General features: G+C 62.9%; 1 protein-coding gene across 9 annotated transcripts in view; it reads right to left on the bottom strand.

Annotated features, from left to right (window-relative positions):
• Nucleotides 1–15,716, bottom strand: part of CROCC2 (ciliary rootlet coiled-coil, rootletin family member 2) — a 65,488-nt gene extending 49,772 nt beyond the window's left edge. For 5 of the 9 annotated variants that reach the window (XR_012507244.1, XR_012507245.1, XR_012507246.1 and 2 more), the window contains exons 1-5: nt 14,694–15,715; nt 6,711–6,861; nt 5,634–5,782; nt 3,340–3,446; nt 1,879–2,044 (exon numbers count right to left, since the gene is read on the bottom strand). Coding sequence is in view for 5 of the 9 variants with exons in the window: in XM_074364679.1 (XP_074220780.1) it covers nt 1,879–2,044; nt 3,340–3,446; nt 5,634–5,782; nt 6,711–6,861; nt 14,694–14,774 (654 nt within the window). In the remaining 4 variants the exon portion in view is untranslated. Of the gene's footprint in view, nt 1–1,878; nt 2,045–3,339; nt 3,447–5,633; nt 5,783–6,710; nt 6,862–14,693 lie in introns of all 9 variants that reach the window. The other 4 variants (XM_074364681.1, XM_074364682.1, XM_074364680.1 and 1 more) reach the window with 3 other exon arrangements.
• Nucleotides 15,717–18,782: the final 3,066 nt, after the last annotated feature.

Below are 18,782 nucleotides of genomic sequence, written 5' to 3'. Positions count from 1 at the left end.
GACAGAAAGTGGTCCTCACTGAACACTGAAGAGGCTGGCACCCTGACCTGGGGTGTCCAGCCTCCAGAATGGTGAGAAAGAAATGGCTGTTTATAAGCCCCTCAGTCTGTGGTATTTCTGTTCCAGCAGCCTGGAGGGAGCAAGACAGGAAGGAAAAATCTCCCTGTGGGTCTGGGACCAGGGTTAGCCTTGATGCAGTTTTCAGCCTGAAGTCACAAAACCTGAGTGGCTTAGGAAAAAAAAAAACATACACACACACAACAAAACCCTAAGGCGGAAAATTGACTTCAGCATGGCCCCAAAGACTGTCAGAGCCACTAAGAACCTGTCAGAAGCAAATGGAAATCCTTTGGGGGAACATACCACATTCATTCCCAGGTTTCAAAGAATTTCAGAGTCCCAAGGATAAGCAGCTCTTAGTTTAAAACAATTTAAAAAACCACCAAAGACACAAAGGAACACAGCACCATCGTCAAAAACCAGCAAAAACAATAGACTCAGACCTTGGAGTACTTCAGACATGAAAACCTCAGACACAGACTACAAAATAACTGTTTTTCAGCATACATCAACAAACACACAAGAGGTTTGAAGACAGGAGTTGAGTAAGATATCTACACACACCCGACGTTCACAGCAGCACTATTCACAACAGCCAAGACATGGAAGCAACCTGTGTCCATCCACAGACGACTGGATGAAGAAGCTGTGGTGTATTTATACAATGGACTACTACTCAGCCATAAAAAAGAATAAAACAATGCCATTTGCAGCAACGTGGATGGACCTAGATATTGTCATTCTACACGCAGTAAGCCAGAGAGAGAAAGAAAAATACCGTATGATATCACTCATATGTGGAATGTAAAAAAAGAAAAAAGACACTAATGAACTAATCTATAAAACAGAAACAGACTTGCAGACATAGTAAACAATCTTACGGTTACGGGGTCGGGGAAGGGGGTGGGAAGGGATAAACTGGGAGTTTGAGATTTGCAAATATTAAGTACTATATATAAAATATATAAACAACAAGTTTTTTCTGTGTAGCACAGGGAACTATATTCAATAACTTATAATAACTTTTAATAAAAAAGAATATGAAAACGAATATCTGCATGTGTATGTATGGCTGAAACATTACGCTGTGCACCAGAAGTTGACATGCTGTAACTGACTACACTTTAATTAAGAAAAAAAAGTAAGGTATACGGAAAATACTCATAACAAAACCCAGAGTTTTTAAAGATGAAAAATACAATAATTAGAATTTAAGCCAAGTAGACGGATTTACAGGGTTTGGACACCGGAAAATTGACGACCAGGAAGGTAGATGTAAAAAAATTATCCAAAATACAGACCAGAGCGATAAAAAGAAGGAACACGGGGGACGGCTAGGGGTGGGGCGGGGAGCCGGCCAGCCTGGGCGATAGTGAAAGAGGGACCGGCTCCTTTCCCCAAATAATGAAAGAACAGAGTCCAGATGAACCCTAAACGGGATAAACAAAGAGAACACCCCCAGCTGCGCTTCCTGGTGAACCAGCAGAACACGGAGTCAGAGCCGAGAGCTCAGCCGCCAGAGTGAGAAGGCGGGTCACCTCCCCAGCGTCTCCCTCAAGAGCAGGGCGGCCACGCCAGAGCCACGTCTTGGCCTCATTCCACTTCTGAGTCTGGCCACGGGGCCCTTCTCTCAAGAAGGGAGCCTTCCCACCCTGGGGTCCCCTGCTCTGCAGACGCTGTGGCTGAGTGGGGGGCGTGTGTGGCAGCGGGCTGTGGCCTTACCCCCAGGAGGAGCCACAGCTGAAGCCCGCCCCCCCGCCCCCGCCACAGGCACCAGACGCCCCCCCCCCCCCGCCGCCGGGCGAGAGCGGGCAGCACCTCCGTCCGGGTCCAGCGCCGTGCCTCCCGCAGCTCCAGCTTGGCCCGTAGCCGAAGCACGCTGCGTGCCGTCCCGGCCAGCTCCTGCGCCAGCCTGTCATTCGCCTTCTTCATGTGCTCCAGCTGCTCCCGCAGAAGCGTGTTCACCTGGGAGAGGCCAGTGCTCCTGGACGGGCAGGAATTAGAGCCTCATGGCCGTGACTGGGTGGCTTCTCCTCACAGGGGGCTCAGAGACCCAGGCCCCGAACCTCTGGGGCTCGATTTGCAGCCCCCAAAACTGCCCCAGAGCAGCCCTGACCACCTGCAACAGGTCCCCAGTGGCCCCATCTGGGTGTCACCCTGGCCCCTCCTCCTTCCGAGACACCTGTTCTCCCCGCTGCCCCCGCCCCCCGGAGCCCTCCTGGCTCTGCCCCGACAGCTGTAGCCTTCTCCTCCCTTCTGGGTGTGGAGGGGAACCCTGAGACCTGCGAGGGGGCCAGGGCTTGGGAGCAGCTATCGAGGGTGCCAGGGCTGGGAGGGAGGCCCCGTCCCCACAGCAGGAGAGGGAGTCAGGCATGCCCCGTGGAGGGGGCAGCCCCTCAGTGACCATGGGGGCTCCCTCCATACAGGGCAGGTCTCCCCCCATACGGGGCAGGTCTCCATGTGGCTGCAGTCAGGGACCCCAAGCCTCCAGGGGCCGCACCTCCTGCTAGGCTGTGAGGCCACAATGACTTTCTCTGCTCCTAGGGCATCAGCTTCCTCTTGGCTTATTTATCGCTTCTCCCTCCCCACTCCTTCCTCACAACTGGTTTTCAAAATGCTTCTCAGCACTTTTCTTCCTTTTCCAGAGCCCCCGAGAATGAACCAAGTATAAGAAGTCTTCCACAAATGGCTTAACCCTCCCCAGGACTGGATTTGCAGCCGGCCTCCGGGGCTCAGCCCTCCCTGCAGAGAGCGCGGAGAGATGTCCTTCCCTTCGGGAACTGTGGCCCGTGGCCCGTGGCCCAGGGCTTGGTCTAGTTCTGTGGGGCTGGGGTGTGATACACACCTACCAACGATGAGCAAATGAGCCCCTGACCGTGAACTCAGAGTGGCCTGAAGCCAAAAGGGTCTGGGGGTCAGGGCTGGAGGGGGACAGGGCTGGAGGGCAGTGCACACGGGCACCCAGGTTTGGCTGGGCCAGCTGAGCCACGGGCAGCTCGGCCACCGGCCTGCAGTACAGGCCAGAGCACTGGCCCCAGCAGGTGTCAGGGGGACCCTCATGACCTCTGGGACCTGCACCCCACACCTGAGGCCGCAGAGGTTGGTCCTCCTCCCCACCCTGACCTGACCCCACACCTGCAGCCGGCTCCTACAGGCAAATTTGACTTAGAGTCACTTTGGAGGAGTTGGCCAACAGCCCCAAGGCACCGGGGGCCTGCTGCCTTCAGGGTGATGGCCGAGCTCCCTGCAGCCCTGTCTGCCCCACCTGCCTGGCCTCACCTCTGCTCAGCAGCCTCCAGACGGCTGAGGGCCTCCTCCAGGTCCACGCTGTGCTCCAGCTCCGACCTCCGGAGCCGAGCCTCAGTGGTCTCCAGCCGGGCCTGCAGCTGGAGAGGTGAAAGTCCACCTGGCTGGCTGCTTCCCGGCCCAACCACTGGGCAGGGCAGCTTAGGCACAAGGCACAAAGCCGTCCCAGGGATGGGTGAGAGGCCTCCCCTGGCTTCCGCAGTCAGAGTGAACATCAGGCTGGGATCGGGGCTGGGGTAGGGGCTGGGTTTGAGCTGGGTCTGGTGAGCGGGGTCAGAGGGGCAGCCGTCCACACGCTGGCCCTGGGTCCAGTGCCCACGCGGGCTGAGGAGGGCCCCAGGGTCTGGTCTGGCCACATTGGGCAGGATAGTGGAGATGCAGTGCACACCTGGGTCAGCCCCCTGAGGGGGAGTGAGCGTGGGGTCCCACCCCTCCAGCCGCCCCTCTGGCCTGTGCTCGCACCTCTCGTCTGCTCCCGGGGCCTGGTCCAGCGGGCTGGCGGGGACCACAGCCACTATAAGTGGGCCTAGTGGGGAGGGGCCTGTCCAAGCTGGGCCAGGCCTGCCTCAGAGTCTGCTGGAGCCTGGGAAGGTGGGGACGGGGGCTCTGGGGGAAAGAAGGTGTTGGGGGGTCTGCCTAGATATGCTGACCCAGAGCACATTCTGGGGTGTCTGAGGAGGGGGACGTAGGCCCCGCAGACTGGCGGGTGGGAGTCTGAGGCAGGAAGATCAGGGCACTGGAGGCCACACCTGTGGGCCTGGGGCCCAGTATAGAAGTGAGTGACCCCTCCTCAGCCACCAGTGGAGCCGGAGGGCTTAGCTGGAGCCTGGGAAGGGGCCGGTGCCACTGGGATGGAGACGCCCAAGAAGCAGTCACTCTGCACCCCTCCCCACCCCCACCTGCCCCACCACCCCGCCCGTCTGTTGGAGGAACCGGGGCGGCCTGGCCCCTCTGTGGCCGCACACGGGTGCCTGTGAGAGCCGGCGTGTGTGGGGCTGCCAGTTCTGCGAGCTCAGACCTCACTGACTCATGAGGTTTCCCAATCCGGCTGCAGGATTTCTGCGGCTTCTATTCCCACTGGTCCGCTTGTTCCCAACATCTCCCCACCCTGTGCTAGGAAGAGCACCCCCCCACCCCACGTGCAGGCCGGGGGGGCCGGCCAGCTCATCCAAGTTCTCCTGGCCCCGCCTGGGGTGAGGAGGACCCTCTGGGTCCTGCCTGGAGGGGCTCCCCAGGAGAGAGGATGGTGACCAGAATGGGTGCTAACAGCTGGGGGTCGGGGCAGAGAGCCCCTCTGTGGGGCTGGTGACACCGCCCATCCCCAGAAGTCCTCAGGATCCTAGGGAAGACGAGGCCAGCCCGGGGCCCTTGGGCATTTAGCACTGGTCACTGGTCATACCAGACAAAGGGCTGGACCTGGTTCAGGTCTCAGCCCCAGTAATGGCAGTGTGGCCCTGGACAACTCTGGCCTGTCCTGAGCCTCAGTTTCCTCACCTGGAAAGTGAGGTCCTCTGTCCTGCCATGAGGAGCAAGGGGGCCCTGCAGACAGCAGGGGCTCTGAGCACCCCACCTCGTGGGCCAGTCACCCCAGCCCAGTCCTGCCTCAGAAGCCATCATATCTTGGAGCGGCAGACACAGGAAAGAGGCTCTGGCCTAGCAGGTCTCCCCATGGGGACAGTGGGAGGCCCTCCCAGCCCGCACGTCCTGACCAAATGGCCTCTTGCTGCAGCTGGCCAGTCACCCTGGAAGGCACTGCGGCTGCGCAGGGCACTGAGGACAGAGGACTAGGGCTGAGGGTGTGTCCAGGGCCTGTCCACCCTTGGCTGTTGGGGGGGGCTGGGGGCGGGGCCAGCTCTCCATATGCTCTGAGGGTGGAGCCAGCTCCTCAGCAGGACCCCAGTCCGTTCTTTTCGGCTCTTCTCCCCCACCCTTCCTTACCTGCCCCCCCCAGCAGGTGCTGGATGAGTGCCGGCCATGTGCTCGCGCTGGGCCAGGCGCGGGGGCCAGTGGGCCAGGACTGACCCAGCTGCACCAGGCTTCAGGCAGGAGGGGTACGAGTCAACGTTCAAGTTGGGCGGGGAGCCCCGGGAGCCTGTCCTCCTCTCGCCCTTCCACTCTGGCCTCAGTTTCTCCATCCATCGCCCAGGCTTTGGCTGTGCCGTGGCTGACCACTGTCGTTCCATGTCCTGAGACTCGCTGACGGTTCTACCGGTCACCCCAGGCCAGGCTGCCACCCCCTGGCTGCCTTGTGTCCCCTGCACACTCACCCGCTCGCTGACCGCGTGGTACCTGCTGGCCAGCTCGTCTCGCTCGGCGCCCGCCTGGGCCAGCAGGTCCTCCAGCCGGGACAGCTCCTCCTGCAGGAGCTCATTCTCCTCTTGCACGTGGGCTGGGGAGGCCGGCGGCTCCTGCACCCCTGCAGGAGCCGCCCCAGGGTCAGCCCGCCAGCCCCAGTGCCCTGTCCCCACTGCTGGTCTGCCCCATCTTCTGCGACCGGTCCCGGGAGACCCTGGTGTCGGGGAGCTGCACCTCCTGCTCCTGGCCTTACTTCCTCTCCTGCCAGCAAATGTCTATCCTACCTACTCATGTTTCATCCAGATACGGACCGGTCCCAGGGCAAGCCCCACACCAATTAAAGCAGGGTGTGTGGGGGTGGCCTGGACACGGGGTATCTCCCACCTGCGTCAGGCAGTGCGGACTGCTGATCCAGGGTAACCGAACCTCGTACCCGAGCAATAAGCTGCTCTTCTAATCACACAGCGGGGTTTCTTTTTCCCTTAACACACAGTGAGGTCCCCAGCTCCTTTAGGAGGCTGGACTGACTGTTGTCACAGAAAGGGGCCTCTGGGACCCATGCACAAGGGAGTCATGCGCACACTCTGGGACCAGGCTGCCCGGCCGACCGGAGCAGGGGCCCAGCCTCGGAGCCAGCGGCACAAGGTTAGTGGGCACCGTGAGGGGCCTGTGGGGCTGGGGAGCAGAGCTCGCTCTTGGGGGTGGGGGCTATTCAGCGGCTGTGCTTTCTGAGAGTCAACCTTTAGGATTTTCACTCATTTAATGAAAAATAAATACACGTGAAATCGAGACTGGCGGTCACAAATGTGTCACAAACACACGTGCAGCTCTGAGTGGGGGCGGCCCTGCGGCCTAGTGGTGACCCCGGTGAGTGACGCTGTGGGAGGGGTGTTTCTGCACCAATCACAGGGAAGATGATGGGCCGGGAGGGGCCAGCCCAGCCGGGGAAGTGGAGGGCCTGGCTCCCTGACGCTAGACTCTGACTGACTGCTCTGTGGCTCCCTGGGTGTCCCCCCAACCCACTCCACCACCCCACCACCTCCCTTCACCTTGTGGTGGCTCCTCGCCCAGGCTGCCAGCCACAATCTCACGGATACGGGCAGGCACAGGGGTGGGCGAGGCCTGCCAGCCTTCCCCACGCATGGTCAGTGCCCGGTCTTCTCTGCTGGCCGTGGGGCTCAGGACGGTGTCCTCCAGCTTCTGGAAAACACCCACTCAGAAGTACCTGGGACTGGCAGGTCCCTGGACAGCTGCCAGCCCCTCCCCCTTCCATGAACCCACTGGAGTTAGTGGGGGCTCTCCTAGGGCAGCAAAGTGCCCTGGAGAGGACTGGGCGAGGCTGAGGTCACCCAAGGCTTGGTTTCCCCACCTGTGAAGTGGGAGGATGCCCTGTCCGTCCTGGCGCTGCTCTGAGGACAGGGCAGAAGTGGAGGAACGCTCATTCATCCGGAGAACTCCCAGTCTAGGTCACCACCTCGCCCTGCCCGCCCTTCAGCCCTGCTCCACCTTGGTGGGGGGGGGGGGTTGCACTGAGCCATCGTGGTGGACCTCTCCAGGGACGCCGGGCGGCAGGGGCCCTTTCGTCTGGCCACCTGGAGCAGCAGTCTCAACAGTTTTCACAGTGGGTGTTGGTGGGGAGGGGTCTGAGCCCCACCCAGTGGGCACAGACACCTGTGGGTGGAGGGACTGACAAGTGGGAGAGGGACTGAGTTTAGCGCCCCACCTGCCTTTAGGACAAGGCCAGTTGTGCGGGCTTCCCCCGTCTGCACGGAGGGGCACGCGTGGGCCCTGGGGGAGGGCTGGGCAGGAACCCAGGGAGGGGCAGTGGGCCGATAGTGGGGCCGGCCCTACTTGCCAGCTGTCCAGAGCAGCTGACCGGCCATAGAAGAGTCCAAAAAGGCCTGGAAGTGGTAGGGAATCCCCGGTCCTGGGTACCCAGAGACTGGTTTTGGGGTTCTGGGCTCTAAGCTGGCCCTCTGCCTTGCCCTGGGGACTCTGCTCCATGAGGATGGCGCAGCTGGGGGGAGCACCTGGGGTGCCCTCCGGAGTCTGAGGAATGGGCAGGGCCTTCTGCTGGGTCTAATTGTGGTGCTGACTGTGGAGAAGACGTTCAGGGGCCAGTGACGGCCTGGGGCTGGAGCCAACCCATGTGAGACTTCTGGACAGAAAAGAGCAGATCACCCAGGAGTCAGGACAGCCCACAGCTGCCCACCTGCCCTGCTGCATCTGAGATATGACTTTAAGGCAGTGCGTTAATATCAAAGGATGACCAGACACTTCCTGGGGGTACTGGTGACGAACAGCCACTCCCGTGACTCTCCAGGGTGACAAACCAGGGTCTTATCACCCCCGAGGGTCCCAAACTTCTCAGACCCACCACCATGTGCCCGGCCCCTCCCCTCCTGTGGCTTCCCAAGGACTGCCCCCTGACCCTTTGACTCCCCAAGTCTCCCTCCCGGCCCAGGGTCCTGGTGAGTGACCACCGCGCAGCCTCCTGCCTGCCTGTCCTCGTGCTCCTCTGGTCTTCCTGGCTCTCCCTGAAGACCCTCTCGAGGCCTGGACCCCTCCGCCTGGCTCTGCCCCTCAGGCCCAGGCTGGCGGGGATGGAGGTCTTCCTGGGCGCACTGTCGCTCTCCAACACCTCCGCCCTGGTGCAGTCTCAGCCTGTTCCCCACTCCTGAGACCCGAGCCTGGCCTCTGCGGCACACACCTGCCCCGAAGGCTCCCTGGACACGAGGCCTCCTCTGTCAGCACCCGGCTGCCCGGTCACCCCAAGACCTGGGCTCCTGCATGACACCTGGTGAAGGCCAGATCTGGTGGGGAGACACCAAGCAAGTGCCAGGGGCTGAATTCCACTGCCCTCCCCCAGGAGTGAGAACTGGGGCCTGCAGGCTGCGGCCCCACTCTTCACCTGCGTGTCCGAGTCCCCTGGCGGTCTTGGGGAAGGGCCTTCACTCAGCGCTCCCTGCCCCCCACCTCTTGACCCACTTCAGCGTCACTCTGGGTGGGCGGCCAGCAGCCTCCCTTGAAGGGAGGGAGGATGTGCCTGGGGCCCCTTCCCCGCCAAGCCAAGGAGGGGGTGCCAAGACCACCAGCGCCTCTGCCGTCCTCCAGGGAGGACAGGCTGCTGGAAGGCGCTCAGCCACGGCCTGCCCTGAACCCCCTACGTGCACGCGGGGAACCCGAGGCCCGGCAGCGTGGCGAGAACCACCGCAGGCCCCACCAGGGGGCGGCCAAGTCCAGGAAGCGCTCCTCCCAGGCCAGGAAGGCCTCTGCCCGCTCCAGCCCCGCTCCCCGGGGCGTCGGGGGCGCCGCCCGCTAACGGGAAAGCGGCAGCGGCACAAACTTGACTCATTGCTAACATTTACAGAGGGTCGCTTATTAGCCGCGGCGTCCCGGGAGGCGCTGGGGGCGTAATGGGTTCCAGCTGCAGCCGGGTGCCTGCGACGGGCCGCGGCCCAGCTGGAGCCGAGGGGCGCGGCCGGCAGGGGCGGGGCGGAGCCCTCGGGCCGCCCTCTCCCCCCACCCCGCCCCGCCCCCCAAGCGAGGGCGGCCCTGCCCCCGGGGAAACAGCGGAGGGAGGGGCCGGGGGGGAGGGCTCGGACAGGAGGGGCCTCCCTCCAGGGCGGGTCCCTGGGCCCGCGCCAGCAGCCAGGCCTGGGCCATTCCGCCGGCCGCTCCCCCTCCCCACCGTGCCCTCGGCCCGCCCCGGCCCCTGCCAGGCCACCTGCAGCCCTGCGGGCGGGGGCGGGGGGGGGCCCTCTGGCAGCTTTGGGCAGGGCTCCTGGGGTGGGCGTCAGTTTCCCAAAAGACCCCAGGCTCAGGGTTGAGCCCGGCCGTGTCCCTTCCTCCTGCCTGTCCCCAGCACCCCGTCCCACTCAGCTCAGCCTGCACTAAGGTTCTCAGGGAGGTCACAGCCCTGCGTGCAGCCTCCTCCCCCTGTGGCGGGAGCCTGTTGGTGGGACCAGTGGGGCAGCCACCCCAACCTTCACGCTGCCTCCAGCTGCGTCGTGGCTGCGTGGAGGGGAAGAGCCTCCACTCCAGGAAGGTGGGCTCCCGTCTGTCCCACCCGGGGTTGGAGAGGGACACCCCTCTGAGAGAACTGGGCTGAGGTCCCTGCTCTCTGCCGCTGCCAGTGCACTGTGACCTGAGCCTTGTGGTCTCATCTTTGAAAATAGAGAGGGGTTTGTCCAGGGACCCGCAGCTCTGTGGAGGGTGGAGTGTTGGGACCCCCGCCCCCCATTTTCACCGTCGGGGACATGAGGAGCCTTGGTATGGCAGGTGGAGTTGCCGGGCAGAAATAGGAATCACCCAGAGCAGTCCCTGCTTCTCCTGGCTGGTGGCCGTGTCGAACCTCCATCCTGAATTGGCGGGGGGGGGGGGGGGGGGGAGGAGGATGGATTCGCACAAGGGGCCCAGCGGCTTTCAGATGGAAGAGGCTGCCCCACACCTGGACCCCAGTTAGGGACGCCAGGGTAGGCCCAGAGGAGCCCAGTGGCGAGGCAGGGAGGGGTGCCAGGAGCTCCCTTTAAAGTCACCCTGAGAAAGTGGGTGTCCAGAGAGCGACCTCAACTCGACCAGGACACAGGCCACGCTCTCCTGGGGCAGGAGCGGGGTGAGCGAGGGAGTCAGGGTCCGGGAGCTGTCGTGGGCATCTCTGCGGGACAGTCAGGGGTGGCCAGCCAGCAACGTGGGACGGGGAGGAGGAGCGCCAATAGTGCCACCGTGTGGCTGCAAGGGGCACTGCAGGAGCCCTCTGGGCCCAGCTCTTGGTGGACGGAGGCTGGGGCTCCGGCGCAGGAAGGGAAAATGGGGGGCCTGTGCTAGTGAAGTCAGAAGGGCATCGCCACTCTAGCTTTCTCAGCCCACATTTTTATATCCCATTGTCTTGCTCTCAAAGGGAGCTTGTCGCCTCCACTTTCCTGGGGAGGAGATTCGGGACTCGCTGAAGGTTGTGCGCCCCGGGGCAGCGTTAGGACTGCCCCACCGCAGGCCCCCAGGCCCCCGCAGTCCCCCTGACGGCGGTGCTGAGCCAACACCCTTGCAGGCAGAGATCAGGACGCGGCGGGCAGGCTGGCCGCAGGTCTCCTGGTGCCCTCCGCCCTGCCCAGGGCTGACCGCAGAGGAACAGGGGGCAGCCCGGGGGCCTGGGCCACCCGCTCTCCTCCTCCGTCTGTGCCCGCTCAGACCCTTCCCAGCCTTTTTGCACCGGGCACTCCCACAGGCCCCCCTGCTTCCCCAGGGCCGGGCACTGCTTGAAGAACACATCTGAGGATGGTGCCTCCAGCCAATTCCAGCCACCGGACGTCTGCGTGCCGCCCTTCCGTGGCTTGGCCTGCTGCAGTGAGGGCCCTGGGCCCAGGTGGCCTCCTGCCAGACTCCACTTCCTTAGGAAAAAGAGCTTCTCTGTGTCTGGGGCGACACCTGGCCCCTGGCACGCTGCTTCTCAGCCCCGCCCAGTTCAGATCTCCCAGTTCAGGTGGCTGAGCCCTTTGGGGTCATGCTCCTTCTGGGTGGTCGTCTGGTCCTTAACTAACAATAAAGGGGACATCGGGGCCAGGCATTAAACCAGGTACTGGGGGGAGCCACTCCTTCATCTCTGTGCCCCCACGCCAGCCCCCAGCACCGTCCCTGCTTGGCACACAAGCAGGCTCGGACTCAGGTCACCACAAGAACAGCTGAAAACCAGGTCTAAGATATGAGTCACTAACTGCAGAATGACTCGTACCCAGAGACACGGGAGGGCGAGCATCCGGGCTGTCTTGCTTGCCCTGTGTCCCCAGAACCCACACAGGCTTCCTGCAGGAGGTGGCAGCTGAGTTGGACCTTGAAGGAAAAGTCAGAGTCCAACAGCCAGAGGGGACACAGGTCAAGCGTCCAGGAGGAAAGCCTAGTGGAGGTGAAGGCACTGGGCTGCATGGACGGGGGAGCAGGGTGCAGGGGACGGGTCTTAACAGTGGTTTCCTTGAGGACTGTGGGGCCCCATCCTTGGACCCTGGGGCCATGGGTGTGGTGTTTCTGAACGAGGAATGGGAAGTGGCCCATCTGAGTAGCACAGTGACCGGGCTGTGTCAGGTTAAGTGGATGGGAGATTCTGAGACCGGCCTGACCCTAGTTTGCTCTTAAACCATCCCAGCTCCTTCCCATGGGTGGGCCCTCTGTCACTCAGGCTCTGGGGAGCCCCCCGACCACTGGTCTCACCTAGTGCAGGTGGGGACACGGAGGCCGAGGCAGTCAGTGGCAGAGCGGCACCAGGACCAGGACCCCACAGTGCTCTCCTTTCTGCTCAGGGGTCGGCGTGATTCCGTCACAGAGCCTGCCTTGCCTTCCTGGGCACCCTGACGGCACCTCCTCCTTCTCCCCTCCAGGGGCCCCACTTTGGAGCATCACCCGCACCCCCAGGAGGACACAGTGAGCCTTTGCGGCAACTGGAACAGCTGGTTCACCTGTGAGGCTCCTACTTCTGAAGCCATCAGGGAGCTAGGAAAGCAGTGGGGTCGACGGACCAAAGTTCAAGGGAAAGGACAGGCATCGGAGGTAAGCTGCGGGTCCCCGCGGGCTTGGGGCGCTGCTCTGCATTTGGCCCAAGCAAGGCCATGGCTGGGGGAGGAGCAGCTGCCTGGGGCTGGAGCGATGAAGCTGGAGGTTGAGGACCCTCGGAGACAGAGCCGGTTTCTCTGGCTCTCATCATTTTAAAAACAGTAGCAGGGTCCCAGCCCATCAAATATGCAGGCGCAAATGTAACAGCAACACATGGGCAAGGCCTTTCTGTTGAGAGCAGTGTTGAATAAAATTAGCAAGAGCTTAAATGGAAGAACGGCTTCTGCTCAAGAATTGGGAGACTCACTATCATACAGATGTCAATCCTCCTCACATTGACCCGTGAGTTCAGTGAAGTCCCATCAGTGAGCTGAGCGCACACCCCCAAAATTAGAAGAGCGACAAACCCAAAGAACCAAAAAGCAACAATAAACACACAAATCGATGAAACAGAAGACGGAAATGCCATAGAGAGGACCAACAGTGACCGTGTCACAGACGGAACAGGAGGTGTCACTTCCGGGCTACCAGCTCGTCCCTGCCCACCAGGACTTTCTCGGATTTCGCTCCAAAAGCCCTGGCTCCTGGGTGACCGGGTCTCAGACCCCTCAACCCCAGGGACGGGTGGTCACCTTGCTTCAGACTCTCAGACTTCAGAAAGACAGTAAGAAGATATTGGGAACAACTTTGAGCAATCAATTGGAAAATGTAGACATAATGGACCAGTTCTTAGAAAAATGCTGCTGATCAGAACCGAACCCAAAAGAAAGAGTCTGAAAATTCCTGAAGTGTCTGAGTGAGCTGGGCCGGAGTCACTCGTCGTCCGCCCCGGGCTCCTCTGCACACCGGCCTGCCCCACCTACTCCGGGTCTGGACTCTCAGAGAACCGGCTCTACTGGTGGGGCGGGGGCCGGAGGTGAAGGGGGTGCGGAGAAAGGGCCGGGGGCAGCAGCTCTGGCTGGAGGGAGCTGCGTGTCAGGAGCACGTTCAGCTCTGGTCCCACAAGTGCCCCAACCTGTTCAGGTCCCTTGGCCTCCCCTCTGTAGCTGGAGGGGCTGGAGGGCCCCTCCCACCCTGCCACCCAGCCTGGACGAGCCTACCTGGGCATCTGGCGGCGCCCGCCCACCCGCCGCTCACCCCGGGGAGATTGCCGTGCGATCTCAATCACCAAGGCGCCCCGAGGGTGGCTGGGTGGGCAGGGCGGACCTCAGCCCGGGCTCCCCGTGGCTTTTAGATGACAGTTTCCCACAGGCAGGGGGACTCTGGGGGCAGCCACATTTGCCAAACACTGATGCCCACGGCCGGCTGTCAGCACCATCCTGTGTTTCTTCTGCAAACCAACCCATAACCACAGCAACTTGCTTCAACCCTTGAGCCTCTATCTTCCCGGAATCCAAAGGGGCAACAGAATCCTGACGGACTGGCCAGGATGCCTGGCGTGGGAACCCCGCCTCCCCGACGACGGTCAGCCCCGCGCTCAGGACCTGGGGGAGCAGAGCCTCAGGGGACTGGACAGAGAAGGTCACCCTGCCCCGGGCCACCTCATCGCTGTATCACCTGACTCAAGTCTCCTGCCCTCGTCGTGCTCTGTCCTGTGTGTGTGCCTGTGTGTGTGTGAATGGGTGCACGGGTGGTGACGCCACCATGGTATTTAATCACAGCGGTGGGCAGTTACTCTTCCCTGGTGACCTTTCTGTTGACACAGGGCCAGGTCAACCCCCTACCGCGTAGTTTCGAGGTTCTAAGAACAGGGTTAATGAGCAACTCTGAGCCAGCTAGTTCCCAGGGCTTCACCGGGATCCCTGAGAGGCAAGTGGGGGCGGGGACTGCCTGGCTGTGGTGGCAGAGTCAGGTGTGGCAGTGGGGGCGCCGACGGGCGTGCTGGCAGGCCGGGCAGTAGGCTGGCTCCGGGGAGAAGGGAATGAAGGCGAGAGGGGCGTCGGGGGTAATTCCCAGTCACTGCTGCTTCTGTTGTTTTTGTTAGGAAGGTGGGTGCTACTTGGGGAATTGATGTGGGCACAGACCAGTGGGCAGAGATGCCCCACACTTCTCCAGGAAAGCCCCTCATGATTCCCACACTTTGCCACAAAGAACAGTGAATTAGATCCCAGAATGTCTGTGTGGGAGGGTCCTCTCTCCTTCCCCAGCCCAAATGTGTCAGCAGCCATGAGCCTGAGGCTCAGAGAGGGGTGCTGACTGGCCGAGCTCACACAGCATGGGCCAGGGAGCCTGGGCCTGCGGCTCTGGTCTCTGGGCCCCCAGTTCAGTCTCTCCTCAGGCCCCTGTCCCAAGTCGAGTCTGCACGTATGTGCACCTGTGTGTGTGACTGTGTGTGTGTGTGTGTGCACGCATGCTTGTGCTGACCACGTGAGCATGTGGAAAGTGTCCCCTGGAGTTGGGGGGTGGGGGGTGGCCTCTCCGGCAGGGTCCCTTCCCCCCAGGTGCCCTGGGGGCCCGAGCAGGAGGTGGCGGAGGGCAGCCACACCACTGACCTGGATCACGGCGTCCAGCCCCAGCCGGGACCGGCTGGTGGAGTCCCCATCGCCAGGCTCACTGGAGGCGGAACTCATCATGGGCGGAAGTGCAGGAGCCGAGAGCCAGCAGGGCCTCTGCTCCAGGGGAGTGTCCTCCTGGGACCACGGCCGGGACCTCTCTCAGTACACCGGTCCCACTCCCAGGCAGCCCCGGCTCCTCTCTGTCCTGGGCGCCCAGCTGCCCTCTCTGGGTTGGCGGCAGCGTGGCTGACCGAGCCCAGAGGCGTTGCTGCAGCAGCACGACGCTGAGGGCTCGTTTCCCTGGAAATGGGAGCGCAGGCCCTGTTGCCATGGGGACCAAGGAACGCTGTTGTCTGGAAGCTGGTTCCCTGGAGACCTGGAGACGCCCTGGGTGAAGCCGTCCACCTGACCGACCGCACCCGGGGAGGGAATGGCCTCTCCCCCAGGCCCCCCACCCTCTGGGCAGTCGCCCCAGGAGGGGCTGTGTGCTCGGTGGCCACGCACGGGGTGGAGGTGGTGAGCAGACCACTGGTCCTCCTGACTGAGAATCACAGCCTAGGACTTCTCCCCTGGCCTTGGGCTTCGGCAGTGTGATGGCCTGGAGCAGGCGGGCCGACTGCGGCCTGCGGAGGGGACGCCACCTGCCCAGGGACCAAAGCAGGGCCCTCCTCCAGCCTTGCACTTGGATGCACCTTCTGGAATCCGATTCCCTCCGGAACCCTTCAGGGTGGCCTGCCCGGTGGGTAGAGCGTTTCATACCTGCCGTGTGACGTTCACTTCTCTGCACCCGAATCTTCCCAGAACCACACGAAGCACCAGCAGCAGGCCTCCCAGCTCACTGTCAGGGGCGGTGATGGGCAGGGCGAGGCGAGGGGGCACCTGACCATCACTGCAGACACGACGCTGTCCTTCCCAGCCTGGGCCCCCTGGGGCCTCTGGACTGAGTCTGGCACCAGGCATTCAGCCTGCGTCCCTGCCTCACTCCCTCCCCCCGGGCTCCTCGTTCTAAACTGGACTTCCCCAGCCGGGCTTATGTCCACAGGGTCCCTCTTGGAAAGGAGCAGCCCCTGGAGGGGTGGGCCCTGCAGCCAGGAGGGACTGCCTTTCTCATGAGAGGAGGCCAGTTCGGGGGCCCTGGGGAGGGCGTGTGTTCCCAAGACTCCCAGACACCTGGGGTCTTCTGAGGCAGCTCAGGAGAGCAGAGGCGGCCTGTCGGGCAAGGCCAGAAGGGACCAGGCAGTAAGGGTGGACACTTGGTAGGTGAGCATATGATCTGCTCCCAGTGTTGCTGGGGGGAGCCCGACAGGGCCAGGCCACTTCCTCGGAAATGAACTACTCGACGGGGGTGCCGGTGCTTAAAGGACGCTCCCCCGAGAAACGCCTGGTGTCCTCGGGCCACCATCCCCCACCCGACCCCGCCACCCCGGGGACAGCCGCAGGGGTGCCCCGTGCAGGGACAGACAGACCAGGCTCTCTGGCCAGACACAGCCCGGCTAGGTCCGCAGGGCTGGGCGGGGCTCACTGGACGGCTCCTGGGGGCCGGCAGGGGTGGTCGTAGGCTGCCCCGGCCCTGGTGGCTCTGGGGCGTCCGGAGCTCCCGTGGGTCCTGAGGAGCCTGGGGCCGGGAGGAGGGGCCGCGCAGCTTCCTGGCTCCCCAGCTCCTCCGAGGCGGGCTCGGGGGCTCGGAGGGTGTGGCCCTGCCCTTCAGGGGGCTCCGTGCGGGGTGTTCGGGTAGCGGCGGGTGAGAGGCTGCCGTTTGGTGTGACCATGTGTAAAGGTCACTCAGATGAGTCCAAGTGAGACTCCGCTGGCCTGAGAAGAGGCAAGTTGGTGCCCCGTGGAGGCTGCGACGGGCCTGCCCGTGCCCCTCCCTCCCCACCCTGACACCCGCCTCGGCCTGGTCTGCCCCCTTGAACCAAGTGGTGGAGCCGAGCAGCCGGCACACTCTGGCCCCAGCCCACCCCCTCCTCCAGGACGCCTCCTCTGGCCCCCACGGCCCGGCCCCCTCAAAGCTCCCGCAGGCCCCATGCTTTCCACCCAGGCCTTCACTGCCTGGTGTCCGTGCTCGTGGCTTCTCGTCCTGGCCATCAGTGGACTAGAAGGAGAGCCCTCAGGGCAGGACTCAGCCCTGGGCCTGGGCATGGCCCCCAGGGAATGTTCTGGAATGAGTGGAGGGGGTGGTGGAGGTGCTCAGCATGTGGGGGGCCCTCTGTGGGATGGGCTGGCTGGCAGTGTGGGCCCCCGAGAGGACCAGGGCTGTCCTGACCCACACCCTAATTGGCTCTGATGGCTGGCGCCCTGCACCCTGAACCTTTCCCTGGGACTTGGAGAATGTGATCAGGGTCCCTCACCCCACAACCACTGCCCAACACATAGCCGCCTCCTCGTCTGTGCAGAGGAAGGCCCTCCACGGGTGGGTCCTCGCCGCATTTTGTCACTGAAGCAGGGGACCTGGCTGGGTCTCCCTCACCCCACCATGTTTGCAACAACAGGTCACCTACAAACTGTCCTGGGAGAGTCCCAGCATGCTGGGCCCACGTGTGGACAGGGGCCCCAGGGCCCGCCGAGGAGTGGGCAAGCCGAGCCAGAGCCCAGCCAGCCTTGCCCCTTTCTGTCTCCCCTTGGCCCCAGGAAGCACCAGAATTTGCCGCCTCTGACCCAGACCCCCCTGAGAGGAAGGGACCTCGAAACTCGCACGAGAGCACGGATGTCCCTATGCCAAGGCCACTCCGGCCCCTGGTCAACCTCCCTCGTCCCCACCCTGACAGATGGAATTGGGCCTGCCGTGGACGGGACATTGCCCTGACGTGTCCTCCGAAGCCGGTTCACAGGCAGGACATCCCAGGAAGAGGGCGGGAGGCCATGAGGAGCGGAGCTGCTGGCTGCAGGCCCTGCTTGAATTGGCTGTGGGATCTGACTGGCCTCCAGTCCCGTCCGTGCTCCTTCGGTGACTCCATGCCCTGGGCACCTGCGTCTCCCCGCACATCCAGGAGACAGCTCTCCTGGCTGCCAGTGTGGCGGGAGGGCCGGCGACTGCTCACGGAGGAGTGGCCTCTGCCGGCAGCTGTGGCCCAGCTGAGCCAGGTTCACAGCTTCTTTGGGGTGTGTCCCTTGCAGGTGCTGGACAGGAAGCGGGTGTGAATTCTGCTGTTGTACCAAAATGCAGCCCTGTTCCAGACACTGGCTAGGGCGCAGACTCGGGCACCGCCCAGAACTGCTGATTTGTGACAAGGCTGACGGTCCGGCTGCCGGCTGGCCGCGGGCCACTGGCTGCTGTCTGCCTGCATGTCTGTGCCTCACAGCCATCTGTCCATGCCTGAGGCCTGGCCACGGACAGCAGCGGAGGCCCTGTGCAGGGAAGTTGGATCAGGGGTGCATTGGGAGACTCACGTTTAGGGACACTGCCAGGTCAGCCTCTCGGGGTCACCCCAAGTGGCCCCTGGGCACACGTGCTGTGGGAAAGGTGTCTCATCCCTTCCCTCTCTGTCCCGCTCTCGGGGCCTCTCTGGGCTGCCAGTCCACTTGCCCGGAGACCACGAGGGGCATCAGCCCTGGTTGGTGGGGTTCCCAGAAGGGGTAAGTCCTGAGATGCTCCCCAGGAGCAGTGCCCACCCTGTGTTCTTCCGTTCAAAAGGGTTGCCCGAGGATGTTGCCGTGGGCAGGGGTTGGGGGCACAGCTCAGGGGCACGAGGACAGAGCGGGGTACAGGCGGGGCTGGAGAAGGGCCGAGGTCCTGTGGCTTCTTGAACCTGAATAGCTGCCTTGGGGGAGGGGCAGCTGTGCTCTGGGCGGCCCCCGAGGACAGGACTGGGCCAGGCTGGAGGGCGGAAATCTGTCTCCTGTTTGGCTGTGTCGTAGGCAGCGCTACAGGTGGGGAGCTCCCTGTGCTGGGAGGTGTGGGAGCGGAGACTTGCTCCCTGCGGCTGCAGCTCCTCAGAGCGGCTTCCAAGCACCTGGAAATGAGTGTCTTGAGCCCAGTTCTGCCCGCAGCTCTGATACAGGATCAGCATCCTGGGTGTCTCAGGCCTGTGTGTGGGGGAGGCTGGGGCTCCCCCCGAGGGCTGTAGGTGTGGTATCTCTCAGACA

Source organism: Camelus bactrianus, chromosome 5 (assembly GCF_048773025.1).
Source record: "Camelus bactrianus isolate YW-2024 breed Bactrian camel chromosome 5, ASM4877302v1, whole genome shotgun sequence".
Taxonomy (NCBI): domain Eukaryota; kingdom Metazoa; phylum Chordata; class Mammalia; order Artiodactyla; family Camelidae; genus Camelus; species Camelus bactrianus.
The sequence above is the reverse complement of the archived record's forward strand: the minus strand, read 5'-3'. Positions and strand labels throughout refer to the sequence as shown.